At 34.8% G+C, this 18978-nt stretch overlaps 1 protein-coding gene across 3 annotated transcripts in view; it reads left to right on the top strand.

Moving 5' to 3' along the window:
* The window catches only part of LOC149775676 (paxillin-like), an 84562-nt gene extending 69250 nt beyond the window's left edge, over positions 1-15312 (top strand). For 2 of the 3 annotated variants that reach the window (XM_089943001.1, XM_089943003.1), the window contains 6 exons: positions 235-364; positions 2157-2492; positions 4777-4950; positions 5197-5312; positions 5997-6111; positions 9785-15312. In XM_089943001.1, the coding sequence (XP_089799127.1) occupies positions 235-364; positions 2157-2492; positions 4777-4950; positions 5197-5312; positions 5997-6111; positions 9785-10051 (1138 nt within the window). In that variant the 3' untranslated portion in view covers positions 10052-15312. The remainder of the gene's footprint in view (positions 1-234; positions 365-2156; positions 2493-4776; positions 4951-5196; positions 5313-5996; positions 6112-9784) is intronic. The other variant, XM_089943002.1, reaches the window with a different exon arrangement.
* The last annotated feature ends 3666 nt before the right edge of the window (positions 15313-18978 follow it).

Genomic DNA, 18978 nt, shown 5'->3' with positions numbered 1-18978 from the left:
AATTATGCTGATTCTGCATTCAATATGGCTACCATGATGGCCATTTTAAAAATCTTGTTCTTACGGTCATATCAACATATGGTTTTCACCAACAGACTTATGATACCTAGTTGGGCCTAAATAAAAATGATGTGCCACAGACATCCATTATAGTTATTGTGTGCAGGCAATTATTTTGGCATGTTTTACTCTATTTTCAGCTCATATAAACATTTAATTATTTTTTTCCACTAGGGCAACCAACATAGTGAACTACTCTTATCTTCCGGAGACTGCAAAACAAGTTCCTCCAAAAGAGCCCCAGGTGGCCTCTACTGCCACGCGAGAGCTAGATGACCTGATGGCCTCGTTGTCAGAGTTTAAGGTGAGATCTGACTTCTTTTATTTGTATAATATCTGTATCATTTCTGCTTTTTCCCAGTTTTCTCTTCTTTTTTACTTCGTCTTCTTACACTGTGAGGGCAAGAGAACATATAAATACTAGTAATAATTCCCTTTGCCCCTCTGTACAATGTAACCTTGTGTGCAGAAAAATGTCTCAACTGGCATTCAGGCTAAGCGAGGTTATGTTAAGGACCTGTGCTTGTGGTGTGTTGAGCATCTGTGAACAACTGATGCTTTACAGTTCTAAAAAGTGATTGGACTAATTACATTAAATTTAGCAGTGTGTAATCTAACATTATGGGATTTGAGAGTTGTACAATCAATACCGATCCATCAAATATAGTCACATTTCTTCTCCATAAAGACTGATTAAGATTTGAACACACTAGAATGCAGCCTGGTAGGAAGACCTTTCAAATTTGTACTAGTGATGCTGATCTGCCCTCAGATATGGCCACTGTTACTAAAAATATAAAAACTTGAGATCACTTCTCCAAAAGTGCTCAACATATTTTGACCAAATTTGACAGCAACCTGGCTTCAGGTTTATACAGCCTATGCTAATCCCTAATCAGATATGGTTGCTGTTACTAAAAATGTAAAATCATCCAACAAGTTTTCCAGAAAAACACTGGACAGAATTTGATCATATTTAATGTAATGCATCTTGGAAGAAGACCTTTCAGATTTATGCAAATGATGCCAATCCATCATCAGATATGACAACCATCATTAAAAGTAGAAAAACCTTTAAACCACTTCACCAAAATTGTTAAATAGAATTCTGTCATAGTTGATAGGAAGCATCCTGGCATGAGGACTTTTCAGACTGAAACAAATGCCAGCAAATATCGCTGCAAGAAATAAAATTAGAAATCTATTTTAGACAACTTTCCAAGAACCACTGATAAGAGTTTTACTAACTTATAGAAATCATCCATGAACATAAATTATCCCCAGGCATTTTACAGACTTTCAGTACCCAATAAATAATATAATAAAATATGGATGAAGACACAAAAACTAAAGAAACCTAAAAAGAAATTGAACTTCTATGCAATTAAGAGCTTTGGAAGAAATTTCAACAGCATGCATTTGACTCATTTCTTTGTCTAATGCTCTTGAATTTGGTTATTAGGCAGATGTCAGCCAGGCCACTTGAGCCTCCTGCCTAGCTTGATAGATTGTTTCCATATTTGATTGATGTTCCTAACAATTGAAAATGTGTATTTTATTTCATAGTGAAACGCTGATAATATTAAAAAAGCTATGAACGTTTTTATTCCCCATCAATTGAAAATAGGATCATCATTTACTTTTTTTAAGTTGCACAAGTGATGCTGATCACAATCAAATATATGACCATCATTACCAAAAAGTTGAAACCAAGTCCGAAACCATCATACTATCTCAATTTTGATTTGCTTACTCTCCTTGCAATTGGCTGTCAGGGATATATCAACCAGGTGAGTGATGTCAGGTCCGCTTTTATTCATCTCCTTTTTGCATGTAGCGGGTTCGAACCCTGGCCAAGTCATACCAGAAACTTATAAAAATGGTACTAACAGCTGCCTCGCTAAGCACTCAGCATTAAGAGGTTAGTGTTAGTACTGGTCAGCCTGCTGTCAGGATAATGTGTCTGGGTGGGACAGACACTATAAAATGCCACTCTGCAGACATCATAGCAATATGGCTGAAAAATTGTTAAAGCTATATTAAAAATCCAAATCACGCACACTCATTTTTGTAAGTATCTTTTTGCTCTATATCAGATGACAGGCAATGCACCCAGAGGCGGGACACCATCCTCAGCAAGCAGTCAACTTGCTCGCTCTCCATCACCTGGCAGTGAGCCAAATTATGCCAAACCATACAAAAGCCGAAACTTGTCGCAAGGTGGAGTATCTCCGACGCCATTATCTTCCAGCACCCAGATGCACATGGAGGAGCAAATGTCAGAGCGCATGGAGCACCATGTGCAGCATCATCAACAGTCCGGAGAGCTAGAGTCCATGTTGGGAGACTTACAGTCAAACCTGGACCGCCAGGGAGTCAGTGCCAAGACCAAGGGACTGTGTGCCGCTTGTAATAAAGCTGTTGTTGGACAGGTACATATCATGTTTGTCATGTATTGGCTTCACTGTTGTTTGCAGGCAAGACATACTGTTCAGCACATCAGTAAGATGAATTTTGTGAGGATTTCCATGCAAATTCAGCTCTGTTTTTTGTTTGTTTGCTGACCTATAGTTGCTGCCTTCAGGTACATTGTGCATAATTGTAAAGTATGGGGGAATGACCAAAAAATCTGATTTTGCTGTGAACTCTAAACATTGCATAGACCCAAATTTATTTTAGATATTACATAAACATAACTGGGGCCCCGAGTGGCCGAGTGGTCTAAAGCACTCTCCATCATGGATCACTGCCATCTCACCTTTGTCTGCGTGGGTTCGAGTCTCGGGCTCGGCCAGTGCGGATATGTGAGAAAGCTTGCCAGTAGATTCTCGTTGGTCAGTGGTTCTTTCCCGGGTTTTCCCGGGTTCTTCCTCCACCATTAATACTGGCCGCCATGTATAGCCTATCTTGTGCTAAAAAAAGAGTGTTAAACCCTATAACAACATCAACAACATAAACATCACTAAAATTCATTTCAAGAACAATTATTTCACTTTATGAGAATATGCAGATTTTAAATATGAGCTTTTGTAAAACAGGGTTTTAAACGTGCATCTATTGCTATTTTGCACTGTTTTGACACAAACCTAATAAGTTCCAGTGTTTATTTCAGAAGAAATCACATTTATTTTGGCATTATAGGATTGTAAACTACTTGCAAGGTTTACTGACCTTTGAAATTGAAGAGCTTGACAATGTGCAATGCTTTGTACCTTTGAAACTGAAGATCTGAAACCGGCATGTTCCATTGAGATTGGACAATTTCGTGTTTTGCAAAAAACTCATGTAGACACGTTTTTGTGAAGAAGTTTACTTATTATAAATTACAGTCAAGACCTGTATTGTACTGACTTCAGCAAGTAATCACAGCATAATGGAGACATTTGTTTGGAACTATTTAATTAGACTCTTATCATGCATGTCCGCAGAGCTAGTCTGCATTGGGATAATATCCAAAACTGGATAGTAAATCGCCAATTTGGGTTAATGGTGATGGTGTGTTTTGATACTGTAAATTCATACTTTTATGGGTATCAGTATTTTATGGTTTTGCAAAAAAAATTATCATTTGATGAATATGTGGAGGCAGTGCTTGTCTTTTTGAAGTTATTGTTTGTTTAGCATTAAAATTTGTGGTTCACAATGACCATGAAAATTGGCAGTCCACAAAAAGTGTATTCACAGTATGCTAACTGTACTTCTGTTGTACTAATTTGTCGTATTAATTATTGGCCCACATTGTGATGATGGAGCCTCATAGTAATTGCCTTGGCTGTCTGTATGTCTGCCTGGTCACACTTCTTGTAACCACCTTATCCTTTCAAACATAACATAATTGGATGCTATTTGGAAGTTGAATTGCCTCGTACACGTAGATTTGCCTTTTTTGGTTTTATCTATTCACCTCCAATTTGGGTTGAGTTTTTTCCTTTCTCAATCAGTTTTATATCTCCACCACAGTAGATCCTTGTAATCTGGAACAATTCAATATATTCTGATTGTATTTTGATGAGTATAGTGTCTTATTGACCTAGAGGTGTCTGGTATAGTTTTATCTTGTTTATAAGAGTTATGGCCCTTTGATTGCCTGTACTCCTGACTTGTGCTTCAACAGCTTAAAGTTTACCAAGGATTGTTGGATTTTGACCTAATTTAGCATGCAGCTCTATAATGTGACCTTGGGCAAATTAGATTTCAAGCATTCTATGAAATCTTTTACAGGACTTATGAATCCTGATTGTTCTCCTGGCTTTCATTTCCTTAGCACAACTTTGCTAAGGATTGTTGGACTTCATTAAAACTGGCCATGCAAGTTTATGTGGACAGGACCTTGAATGAATTCAGTTTTCAGCATTCCTTTACATCATTTACAGAGTTGTACTTCCTGATTGCCATTCATTTTGACTTTTGGTTTATGCGGTATTACTTTACCAAATATAGTTGTATTTCTCCAATTTAGTTTTCAGTTTTGTATTGATGAGAATTTTAATGGGTTTGATTTCAGTATTCATGAATGCCTATTTACCTAATGTTTCTTTCAAATGTAAGTTCTGCTGTTTAAGGCCCAGTCTAGTAAATTGTATTAAGCATGATCTTTTGCATGGATGACAGCTCTGGTTATCATGGGACTCTCTAGGATACCCTGTAATTAAAATAGATTTCATAACATAATATAGTATGAGTGATTTTTCATAAAATGATACATATTTTTTGCAGGTCATTACTGCTCTGGGGAAGATATGGCATATTGAACACTTCATATGTGCTCACTGCAAAGACCCTCTTGGTACTCAAAACTTCTATGAGAGAGATGGTGCAGCCTACTGTGAAAGAGATTACCATTCGATATTTGCCCCTCGCTGTTTTTACTGTAATGGGCCGATTGTGGATGTAAGTTGTTGTAATTGCTAACACATGTATGCACACACATGGACGTTTAGATGAAATATTTAGTTGAGAGACATATCTACAAATTGGATCACCCACATAAATGCAATTTATAACTAACACACGAAAATTGATAACCATCAAAATATATGAATACGCAGTAATTAGTCATTTGCCAGCATTTATGACAAAGACTTTCATGCAGTTTATTTTAGTTGCATAGCAATATGTATCTGTGCTTTTTTCCAGAAATGTGTGACAGCACTAAATAGAACTTGGCATCCCGAACACTTTTTCTGTGCCCAGTGTGGACGCCCGTTTGGAGAGGATGGCTTTCATGAAAAAGATGGCAAAGCCTACTGCAGGTATGAGGATTGATCTTTGTTTTGGTGCATTTATAGACCTTCATTTTCACTGATAACATTTTTGGAAACCGGAAAGCAAGGCAAATCAGATCCATTGGTTTCTTTGTTATGATAATGTTAACATTCACCATTTAATAAAAAAAGCCATCTTATATTAATCTATTCGGCCTGACATTAAAGACTTTATGTTTGTCATTTTATGCTTCTCTATTTTGCTTTAAAAACATTTGTTCTTGCATGGTTAAGAACAAATGCACCTTGTACTAAAAACAGGGTAGTGATAGAGTATGGACAGACTATAATTTCATTAATGTTTTCTGGATTACTTGTATAGACAAGATCAATGTTGGTTGACGTATGGTTTTTAATTTTTTAAGTTTTATTATTACATTGATCAGAGTACTTGAAGTCTGTTGTTATAATTTGTGAAAGGGTGTGGGTTTGAATCCTATGAATGGATCAGTCCAGGTTACTATGGTGTAATCTTGGACATGGCACTCCAATTGATTAGAACAGAATAAATTGTATTGCTGTGCCATAAAACATGGAAATAATTCAAACCAAATTAAAAAATTGCTTTCTCCTATGATGGATCATCATGATAGTCTAAACGGTAAATCAGAAAATAAAAATTATTCTAATATTTTCCAGTCATAATGTTTCTTTTTTATAAATTTTTTTCAGGGCTGATTACTTTGAAATGTTTGCTCCAAAATGTGGTGGATGCGGAAGGCCAATTATGGAGAATTATATTTCAGCATTAAATAGACACTGGCATCCAGACTGTTTTGCATGTTGGGTAAGTTTGAAACTGAAATGACCTATTGCAGAAGAAAACAAATTTATGTAAAAGGTCATTATGTCACAGGAAGTTTGAAATTGTGGAAAGAAAGCAATCTATCTCCATTCTTTGGGTATTAAAAGTTTTTGACATAGGATAAATTCCCCATTTGACAATATTCTATGCAGATTTCTCATTTAGAAAAATGACGGCTACAGTAGCCTTTGCTATACACCAGATCTGTGAATATATGAAGAGCAGTATTAAAACCATGCTCAGTAAGGTTGAGGCCCAATGACAGTCACATCCTTCTGGCTGTTCATCTCTACACCCATGAGTAATTTCATTTCCACAAGAAACAAACAATCACTGGGAATCCTGGATTTTAAAGAAATTTGGTATGCAGTTTTATATTCATAAGTTCTGAAAATAGTTCATTTCAGTTTCTCTCTTGTAATTTAGAGGAGTTATGGCCCATCATTGTTTATGCTGCTGAACTCTACCTGGGATTGTTGTATTTCAGCCAAATATAGTATCCAGCTCTATACTGATCAGATTTTGGATGTGATTTTAAACATTTTGTGACCACAGTTGCTGGAGTTATGCCCCCTAGTCACTTAACAATCTGTCTGTAGCTTCCTCATTATAATATTCCCTTAGAATTTTTGGATTTCTGCCAAACTTGGTTCATGGTATTATGTTGAAGAGAAGAGTTTGATTTCCAGTGATCCACAGCACCATTTACATGAATTAATGTTCCCTGATTGCCATATCCTGACTTGGGTTTGCAGAAGGTAACCTTATTGAGGTTTGTTGGGCTCCAACCCGATTTGGCATGTGGCTTTATATTGATGCAGTAATCTGTTGCCCAGATAAGTAGGGCAAGTTGAAAAACCTGCCAATCAATGCACTTCACCTTACCCATTTGGGCAATCTTTTTTTCTGGTGAAATATTTGTAGTTGCTTTATACCAAGATATCATCTGTAACTATCCGTTTCAGTATTCTCACAGTTGCAATTGGACGTTTTAATCTCAGCAATTGCTGTAATGAATAAGAGTATATTTATTACCCGAGTCAGAGTAGTTTAGAATGGGTTTACCAAAACTGTCAATCAGTATCAAACTGATCGCATTGATAAAATACTGATGGATATGTTTACATTATGTCATGTATTCTGGGAAGAATTTTGTCCGGTGAATATTTGATGAAGCAGTCTTTTTTTTGGTAGGAAGCCAATTTTCAGAATGAGTGTAAACAATCGTAATTTGCTTTGATATGAGGTCCTGTGAAAATTCTCTGGTTATGTGCTAAAAATGCTCTGGTTATGTGCTGTCTGTGTCTGTGGACAAATGAAAACCGTTTGAGAATTTTTTCGCAACCATTCAGACAGAAAGAGTAGTAATGACAAGATTTTAAAGATAGCCTCTGTATGGTGGCCATGTTGGATGTCAGATTGGCATAATTTCATTTACTACTAACTGGACATCGTAAGAAGTTTTCTAATGAAACCCCATGTCAGTATAACTTTCTGTTCAGGTAGAGTTGACAACAAGATTTTTGGCCTGTTGGGATTGGCATTATATTCGGGCCAGCAAGACATTATAATAGTCTTTAGCGAAAACCATATGTTAATAGGACCATCCTATGGGAGGGTTAGCAAAAAATATATTTTCCAGAATGCCCATTGTAGTGGTATTGTAAGATGTCAGATCAGTACCATTTTCATTCAGGACCAAATAGACTGCTTTAAAACCAACAAGACATCATAAGAAGTCTTTTAGTGAAAACCTCATGTTGATTTGACCTTCCATTCAAGAGGAGAAGCAGTAACAAATTTTTCAATATGACCATTCAAAACAGTCGCTGTTGCAGTCATATTGTACATTGGATTGGTGCCATTTTCATTTAGGACCAACTTGACATCATTAGAAGACTTTTAATGAAAATCCCATGATGATACATAATTTAGTATAACCATGAGGTTTTCAGTTAAAGACTTCTTATGATGTCTTGTTAGTTTTAAAGCAGTCATGTTGAAAATCTTGTTTTGCTACTCCTGAATGGAAAGTCATATCTTGAAATATTGTTATCTCCACTCCTGCCAAATTGATGGATGTGTCAACATGGGGTTTTCACCCCAATAGACTTCCAATGGTACCTTGTTTGTCCTAAATGAAATAGTGCAAGCTTTTGTTCAATATGGCTGCCACAGCAACTGTTACAAAAATCTTGTCACTACTTTCCCCTGAATGGATGATCATTAGGACATGGAATTTTGACCAAAACCAATTTAATGTCTACTTTGTCCTAAATGAAAATTTTGTCAATCTGACATCTATTTTGTGCATGACAGCAGCTAATTTGAAAAGTTTTTGATTGCTGAAGAATATCAGAGATAATTTTAACACCTGATACATAAAAGGAGGTAATGGTCTTATCTTGAATTCCTGAAGAAATTTTTTTCACCAAGTAGAGCCTCATTCTCTTGGAGGGACATTTGCTTTAATTTCCTTTTATTTCAGTATTTTATTCCACCCTTTCCAGATTTTTAATATAGCTTAAGTAAGCATTTATATATATAATCTATCCTGGTTTTAGTCACCATATTTGGTGAGGATTTTTTTTTATAACACAAATTAATCTTGAGGTTAACTTAATCATAATTTATTTTGCTTATATTTTTTGGCAATGCGAGCTCTTTCTCAGGCACAGTTGGCCACAGAGTTATGTTAGTTGATATGTGGATGATCTTGGTGTGTTCAATACCAATTTATTAACTTAGTCAGTGTGACATAGATTTCACTTTTCCCTAATTTCCATTAAGTTTTTCGTTAATATCAGTTTCATGTGTATTTTTAGTTGGGGAGTAATGGATCTTAGTTTGTGGATGCTTTCACCTAGATTTTGTGCTTCAGTGACTTAAATTTTACAGTTTCTTGGGCACTATTAGCTACAGAGTTCTGAAAATTAATATCTGGTTGGATATATTTGTCCCGAGTTGTGCCTCTTTTTGGTATTCAATGTGTATGCCATAGGTTCTCAAATTATGGTCATGACCCATTTGTGGGCTGTGAGCTTGCTGCGAGTATTAGTCATTCATAGAACAGCCATTGTTGGAGAACCATTGCAGTATGCCATATATAATTCCTCTGTACATGCAGACTAGTCTCACAGCTTTTGATTAATTGCCCTGAACCTTAACTGACATTAGATAACATGTGCATGTCATTATTTTGTCACGAGATGGTGTATATTTTTTTTGGTTAAATATATTGTAACTAGTCACATAGCTTTTCATGAATTGCATTTAAATTTGACTGATGAAAAAAGGTCAAAAAGGGTTTATCCTGTTGTCATGATTCTATGCATTTTCTCCAGAGTTGTGTCCCACTTTAGTGTTAAATATATACACTAAGTGTAATTATTTTGTGTACAACTTAACTGCTGTTGATGAATTGCTATCAAACATGGCATACATGATTGACATTAGGTTAACATATGCACATGCACATCATTGTCATCATGTTGTGATGGTCATTTTCAGAGTTATGCCCCCTTTTTGGTTACAAATGTATAAGACTTGCAGTACTCATTAAAGGTTGCAAAGGCAAGGGTATTTGTGTTCTGTAGACACAAATTTAGTTAAGTAGAAACAAAACTTCATATTTTCTTCTCTTTTGTTGTTGCAGGAATGTAGAATTCCCTTTAATGGCGGAAGTTTCTTTGACCATGAGGGTTTGCCCTATTGTGAAACTCACTACCATGCCAAGCGAGGCTCACTTTGTGCGGGTTGCCAGAAGCCAATAACGGGCAGATGCATCACAGCAATGTACAAGAAATTTCACCCTGAACATTTCGTCTGTGCATTCTGTTTGAAACAGCTGAACAAAGGAACTTTTAAGGAACAAAATGACAAACCTTACTGTCATCCTTGTTTCGTAAAACTCTTTGGTTGAAGTAGTATCAGATCCTGTATTTGTAAGATTACATAATATAGAGAAACATGGACTTTATATTACAAAAAATTAGTATGTTATATTTTGTCTTAGATTCAACAATATCTTGTAAAACAACGATTTAACTCAAATTCCATTGATACACTTGAGTCATAGCTTGATAAATTGCTTCGTGAATCATGTTTCATATATATCTCATTCAAGTGCCCCACTGGATCATTTAACAAATTGTTTACCTTTAAATGGGTTTAATTATGCAGGGATATTCACATGTAGATGTTTGTATTATTTACATATAGATGTTTGTATTTCCTGACCAGCTTGAATACTGCAAGACAAGGGGTATTTTATGGTACCAGCATTGTCATAACAAAGCTGATATTTTCCTATTTTCTTTAAACCAGTATTAGGTAATTTTGAATAAAGAGATTGGCATTCTACATCGATCGAGGTATGTTTTCTCTTGTAGCTCTTTTTGTGCTGTTTATTTCAAATGATCAACTAGCCACAGAATTTTTTTCTCTTATTTAGGAAGTAGTGCAAAATGTACATCAAGTGTAAAATATTCCAAAGAACATTTTGCAAGAGTTTTGCATACAATTTTCTTCATTCTTTTAGTTTCATGGATTATAGACCTGACAAGCTCAAGGCATGGTCTGTTGACTTTGTCCATTTGTTTGTTATTGCTTCTGCTCATAAACTTCTTGGAGGATTGCCATGAAACTTTTTGCTGACATTCATCTCAAGGTCTTGTTGGTTCTGAATGAAACAGTGATGCTAAGATCTCCAATATGGCTTCCACATCAGCCATCTTGAAACTGTTATCACTTCTTTTCCTGAATGGTCATATCAACACTGGGGTTTCACTGAAAGTTTTCTAATGAAGTCGTGTTGGTCCTAAATGAAAATGGTGGTTCCAGTATGCCCACTATACCAGCCATCTTGAAAATCTTGTTATCGCTGCTCCAGAACAGAAAGTCATATTGGCAATGGTTTTCACCAGAAGGCTTGTAATGATGTCTAGTTGGTTCATGATGAAAATAGTTCTGCCCAGATATTCAGTATGGCCACCAGAGTGGCCATCCTGAAAATCATGCTGTCAATACTCCATATCAACATAGGATTTCACTAAATGACTTCTTATGATGTCAAGTTGGTCCAGAATGAAATAAGTGCCAAATGTCAAATATGACCACCATGGCAGCCATCTTGAAAATATTTTTTGTTACTGCTTCTCTGGAATGGATGGTCATATCAACATTGGGGTATCACTAACAGATTTTTAATGCATGGTTGGTCCTAAATGAGAATGGTTATGATCTGATATCAAATATAGCCACCACAGCAGCCATCTTGAATATCTTGTTATCACTACTCCCCCAGAATGGAAAGTCATCTAATTGTGCCTAATTTGTTCCAAATGACAGTGGCTAATGCAAAAGTGTGGTTACTAAAATATATCGGAGGTGGTTTCAACATTCAGCAGTTAAAAAGAAGAAATGGACTTATCTTATTTTCAGACAGTTGAGCATCCATCTCTTCAAAGAACTTGTGGATGGTAATTTTTTTGAAGTGTTATTTTTTTAATTGGATTTACATAATATTGTACAATATTTCTAATGATAAGACTTAAAGTTGACGGAAAGTTGGGGTGGGGAGATTATCAGATAAAATAAGTAAATATTTGATAAACCTTTTAAAAATTGGGGGTGAACAAATCATTGGATAAATATAGTATCAAGCATTGTTTCATTATTTGTATGTGTCATGTTCTCTGTGTACTACTCCATTGAGAAGCTACAGAACTGAGAAATGTGCCATATTTTCCCATCTTATTATATAATTTAAATTCCAATTCATTTGGCATTGAAGTAACTATTCAGTATTCGGTATTGGACATACTTAAAGTTTTGTTGTAACCAGACTTTTACATCTACCATTTAGCTATGTAATAGGACTACTTTTGTTAAAAGAAGATATGGTATACAAGATGTGTGTGTGTGTGTGTGTGATTTGAATTTTTAATATATCTTTGACAATTTTTCAGTCATATCACTACGATGTCTGAAGTGTGACAGTTTACTGTGATGTTTAGCACTGGGGCATCATGCCACAGACATGTAGTATCATGTCCCACCCAGTCACATTAACCTGACACCAGGCAAACCAGTCCTAACACTAACCTCTTGATGCTTGGCACCTAAGGAGGCAGCTGCTAGTACCATTTTTATATGTCTTTGGTGTGACCCGGCTTGGGTTCAAACCTGAAATCTCCCACATCCGAGGTGGACTATATAACCACTAGGCCACTGAAGTGGCCTACAAGACATTGATGGCAGGGAAATCAGGCTCATGATATTTGGGATTTTTGCAGCAATTTTCATTGTGATGCCACGAGCAAAACAGGCAGTGTGGATATAGACAGGAACAGTGATTACTGACTTACAAACAATTTCGGATTATTTTACTGACAACAAAATGAAATGGAAAAGTTGCAGGGATTGATTTTTAGTCACTCACCTATGAGTTTTGAGAAGTGCCATTTAATACAGACAGCAGCAGGCACATGGGGGCCTGTTAGATTTTGCAAGTCATTATTAAATGCATGATGAAGTTTTATCAGACAGTATTTTCTGATGCCAGGTACATTCTCGTGTTTTGTCAATCACATTTCAGAATTTGCAGTTTCACATGGTAATGCATTTTTATTTATTCTTTTGGGAGGGCCAGTTGATATCCATTGGAAAAATTTGTTTAGTCATCCCTGAATTGGTAGAGAGACATAATTTGTACTCCCAGGGGTTGGTTAGATCTTCTGCTTGAAAGAAAGAAAAGTTACCCCCAAAATGCTAACACATGATTAAAACGGATATACTTTGTTGACAAAACATACAAATATTTACACTGCCGTGAAAATTTTTATTCATAATTCAGCGTAACAGCTCTGTTTATGTCAATGCTGTTATGTGTTGTTCCAACGAAATAAGCTGGAATTGTATTCATTCTTTTTTAATGAGGTCACATAAATTCATTCAGTTGAAAATTTAATTTTGCAGGTTTCACAAAATATTTTGGTTCTTACTTAAGTGACTATTTGTTTATTTTTAAAATTGGTTTGAAGAATATTATAAACATATTATTGGATTATGTATCGAAATATTCACATGGACTACAAGTTTTGGTAGACCAACACGCATACTCTAGGTTTCTGCCAGAATGATTCATTCACACAAATACATTTTAGTACAGATAAAATAAACTACACATATTACTGAGTCACAACTGCATCAAGATGCAAACTGCATAATGTGTCTGCAGATCAGACTACAGTTTCACTAAATTTCTAAATAATTTGTCTTGAATTCCAATATTTTGGACAATACTGTGTATTTTGTGCGAGGTACATGTAATAAAAGTTTTGAAAATCTACCTTTTAGTTTTAAAATTATACTCTAGAAGCCTATCTGACAAGATGAGAAATTCCTCAAATTTGAGGAGGGACCCTGGATGGCTGAGTGGTCGATGGTGCTCACCTTTACAAATCACTGACATCTCACCTCGGTGGGCATGTGAAAAAACTTGCCAGTAGCTACCTGTAAGTTGTGGCTCTTCCCAGAGTTTTCTTGTGTTCTTTGTTCACTAAATATACTGGCACCATGCATTTCCCATCTTGTCCTTAAGCCTATAACAACAAATTTGAGGAAATAAATTTTGGCCTCTGAAATAAAGCATGTCTAATTTTAGGAAAATGCAAGCTATTATAACTGCACTTTAATTCCTAATGTGTCTTAATATTCTTTAAGGGTAATTTAATTCCAAACCAAATAGTAAGAAAACTATTGAATATCTCAATTTAAGGAAGGTAATTTGAGCTGTTTAGTAAAAATTTGACTTTTGATCTATGCAATTCATGCTACTTGCAGTACAAAGCAGTGAGAGATCAGGATCCACGATGTTCATCACTGTACGCGGGTAAATACTGTAGATTTGATGCAGATTGTTCCATGCTAAATAACTTACAGCCATTGTTGACAAGTAATTGTGATATGTAAATGATTCATATTTGACAAACTTGAATAACAGCATGCAGATTCATCAATCATTAGAATGAAACTATGTATAGCCCAAATGCTAAAGTGAGCAAGGTGTGACAGATGGACATACCTTGATGAATAACACTGTATACTGTAACACAGTCATTGTGTGGGGTGTAATGTAAAAGCAGTACAGTATTATTTACCTTATTCTGTGCTTATGGCCATAAACTGGAGTTTATACTTTTTTAGGATCATACATTTTCTTTTGCACAAGTTTTCATACCTCAGAAGAGAACCAGTATGAGGTGTTACTGGCTGTGTCATATCACTGAATCAGTTGTTATATTTCATGTGACAAAATTTCTTTGTATATTTCTAGCAGCTTTTATCTACATTGTTTTTAACTTAATTTTAATTTTAATTTAGGCCTTACTAGTGTCACAATTTCACCCTGATCTTTCTCCTTATTGAGATTTTTTCTCATCCTATCACTCTGGTGTTCTCCAAGAGTTTTCTAAGAGTTCTTCACAGACCAAGCAGAGTCTTGTGTTATTAACTCTGATTTAGGAATGAGGATATTGCCATTTGTTTTATTCCAAGCTGTATTGGAATTTAATAAAAACATTATCTTTTGGAGTCCAACAACACAAACCAACATCTTAATAGGCTTTCTTTTGAAGAATGCCAAAAGCTTTTGGTAAAGAAAAATGTTGACCTTGAGAAAAAAAGAAATTTAATTGTTTTTTCTTCTTTTATGGCTTGTTGGCATAGAAGTAGGATGATGATGCTTCATTAAATTAAAGTCGTGTAGATAAAGCCATTTAATACTTCCAGAGGTAGATTAGCCTTTATGAGCCATTAGAAATAGTATTTGAACTTAATATAAATTTTGATTTCTGTCATCAATGATTTCATGTGATATGTAACCAGTGTTAACAAATATCATGACTATTTTTATTTCTATGATATTGTGAACTCTATGAATTATCCATATATATATATATATATATATATTGTATTTTTTGTATCCATGATCTATATTGTTCTTTACCGACATGATAAGGTATTTTTTGATACCCTGTATGCTTTAATTGTTCACGAATGCATTTTCCCAAGCTCAATCCCATGCACTTTTTGTCTGAGTAAAGACTATAGCTAGTTATAATAAAGTACATATACTGCTTTATCATCTACACAAAAAGCAATAAATTGTTTAATTTTTAATCTCTTGTTTCAAGTTTTTAATAGGCTTTTCATTGAACACTGAAGTTTCATTGTGAAATTTCTTGATTTTACCACTAAAAATGCCTGACCATTTTGATTCCATTAAATGCTGTGTTTTTGTATGTGGCCTTTTTTAAGATTCTGTGGCATATGTATAAAACTAAACCCTGAGCCCAGTTTCACTGATCATCTCAAAATTTCTTCCTCAAATTGAGATTTTTGGATATTTTATTGCTTAGCTGCTAACATAAATTGTTTTACAGAGGAAGTTCAGCAATTATTGGAGATTGAATTACAGTCATAATGTCTTGAATTCTTCTGATAAATTATTGCTTTATGCCTGATCACATTTTTGAGGATATCCATAAATTGAAGGAATCCCTCAATCATTTTTAAAGAAAGACGAAAGGTTTCCACATGTTTAATTTCAAAACTTAAAAGTGATTTGGCATCCTTTCTACTATCAATCGCTCTGACAAAAAAAGAAAAAAAAGAATTGTATTGTCTGAAGTACCATATGCAGGATAATGTAAAATCAAGATTTGAGATGTTTTGAGAAATATTTGAAACCAGGGTCTAATCTCTATCATAACCCAAATCGTCCACCATTTAGGATCCTTCAGTCATCCTGTTGTTGTTGTTGTTGTTGTAGGGTTTAACGCCATTTTTCAGCACACAATAGGCTACACATGGCGGCCAGTATTAATGGTGGAGGAAGAACCCGGGAAAACCCCGGAAAGAACCACCGACCCACGAGAAGCTACTGGCCAGCTTTCTCACATACCCACATTAGCCGAATCCGAGACTCGAACCCACGCAGACAGAGGTGAGATGGCAATGATCCGTAACGGAGAGCGCTTTAGACCACTCGGCCACTCGGGGCCCCTCAGTCATCCTGTTAGCACTGATATGAAAGTGATTTCTCTATGAGGAGGACTGTCTATTCTCTTATTTATGGTTGTTCCAATTTTTATGGTACAGACTTTGACACCGCTAACTTTACAAGTGTAATGAACACAGAATGCAGAAAGAATACAAATGAAATAATGAACAAAAGCAAAATCCAGAATGAACACAAATGAAATCCAGATTGAATACACATTAAATCCAGAATGAACAAATTAAATCCAGAATTAAAGCAAATGAAATCGGAAGGAATATATACCAAATCAAGAATGCATTTTGAAGAAATTGAAAGCACAAATGTAAAACACAGAACAATGAATGAGAAACAAAAGCACCAAAAAAATGAATGCATTTCTTGAGTGGCTTTGAAAATCAGTTACTTCCAAACTGCTGCTAAATTTTCAGTGTTGAAGGCCATTTTCCAGATGATCCAGAATTAGTGTCTTTGCACTGACAGTTTTTCATTCCTTGTTCTTGTCAATGCAGACATAAAAAGGCAACTGCCATAGGTGTGACGACATCATCACTGGTAAATTAAAGCTTTAAAATCATTTTTTGAATTGAGTGAAATAAGACAAAATTTGGTGATAAATACTCCACAACTGCATGTTCTACACAGAATTTTACATACCTGTATGTTCTACACAGATTTTGAATTTTACACATCTGTATATTTACACAAACATATATTCTACACAGATTTTGAATTTTACACATCTGTATATTTACACAACCATATATACTACACAACTTTGAAATTTACACAACTGTGTATTCTACACTTAATGCAACTCTATTTTCACTAGCCATGCAGTAAGATTCCCAAGACAATCCAATTCTATAACTTATGTAACTTTAATTCTCCACATTTCTTTGTCACTGGTACAGTAAGTCGGAACATTTTTTTACGGTGCATACAAAATTTTTGTCAATTCTGATGAATTTTTAATTCATATTTTGCAATAATTGTATAGTTCATAAATGATAATTTTCAAATCTGATTTTGATGGTAACAAGTTTCATTGGAGAAATATTCAGGTAATGCACCTTTCAACTGCTACACTTCTAAGTCGTTTTGATATCATGGTTTACATTATTTCAATATAGATATATATATATATATATATATATATATATATATATATATATATATATATATATATATATATATATATATTGAATGCACTCGGTTGTTCATCTTCTTCATTTCAGTGATGACAACAAAGTGTAAGCAATTCAAGATAATGAGGATGGACATGAGAAGTGTCATCACATACAGTTACTACACATGTAATATGTATATGAAAATACTTGGTCCAATTCTGAAAAACCAACTCAAGGGCTGCAAAAATGAGCCCGCTCCAATACATCATAACATACACCTCATGTTCAAATTTTTCGCTTTATTGGTGTCTAGATTCCCTCACCAGCCTCCATGAGCAGCAGAGGTGGTGAACAGACCTTTAGCTGAAACGTCATTTTTGAAAAATAAAACCCAATACGAAACAAAGAAAATATATGGTCAAAAATGCCAAACCAAAAGCTTCTAACTTACCAAGAGTTTCTCTAATTGGGTTAGTTTATTTTGTTACTTTATCTTTGTCGTTTTTTTGTTGTTGCTTCTTCTAAATTTGTATGTGTTCATTTATCCACTGGACATTTCATTGAGGTCGCACCTCTGCTGCTATAAATGTGTGAGTAATTAAATTGTTATTATATCAATAATGGAATCTTACACTACTAGATTACTAGAGAAAGATTAGAAGCAATCAGAAAATATCTTCTTGTTTGTGATGCTCTCAAACAAAAATTGCAAGAATGACAAGAAGCATAAGTTGAATATGTAGAAGGTACAGAACAATTATTTAAACCTGTTACAAAGGTTACTAAAAGAGTTGCAAAAACTACTGAAGGTCTTCTTCCAATGTTAAACAAGCTGCTGAGCAAACTGAAAAAATAACAAAAAGAACTAAACAAACAAAAAAGATTTTAAAAGATCTTCCAACTGAAATAGCTGCTGCCCAACCTCCTCCCGTAGATGAAGAAATACTTAAAGGTATTAGTGAAATTACAAAAAGATCTTTCACCCAAACCTAAAGTAGAAAAAGAAAATGTTGAATTTATTAAAACCTTTTAGAGAAGATTTTATTGAACAACTTAAATATATTAAAGAAAAAGATTTGCCTAGGGAGACATTTGAAGCTATTTTTGAAAAGACTAAATGTTTAAAACCTAATTATGGTACTGTAAATGATAATTTTTTTAAGTGGGTATATATATTATGATAAAAGACAAGCCAGAGATAATGATCTAAAATATAGAAGTTTTGTTAATGAAATAAAAAGACTTCATGATAAGGTACTGGAACAAATTTCTCAACAGAAACCTTCCCCACCACAACCTCCTAAGCAAGAACCTTCATATTAACTTCCACTACCGCAGCAACAAATAGAATGACAAAGTCAAAAATCACAAAAACCACAATCCCCTTCACAAATTCCTTGACCTCAAAAACAAAAACCACAATCCCCTTCACAAATTCCTCGACCACAACAAAAATCACAATCTCCTAAAAACCCGGTAAAGAAAAAGATGTTCCTGGTTCATTATTAAGCCCTTATACTTCTGAAGAAGAATATTATGATTTAAGATCGGACATGTCTCCCGGTGCTACTGGAAGTGGTTTTTCTACCAAGGAAGTGGTCTATTACTTATCCTGACAGTGTTCTTGCCTATGTTACCAACTTGAAATTCTGATCG

The sequence above is a fragment of the Sinohyriopsis cumingii genome, chromosome 19, assembly GCF_028554795.1.
Source record: "Sinohyriopsis cumingii isolate HCF-2022 chromosome 19, ASM2855479v2, whole genome shotgun sequence".
NCBI lineage: Eukaryota > Metazoa > Mollusca > Bivalvia > Unionida > Unionidae > Sinohyriopsis > Sinohyriopsis cumingii.
The sequence above is the reverse complement of the archived record's forward strand: the minus strand, read 5'-3'. Positions and strand labels throughout refer to the sequence as shown.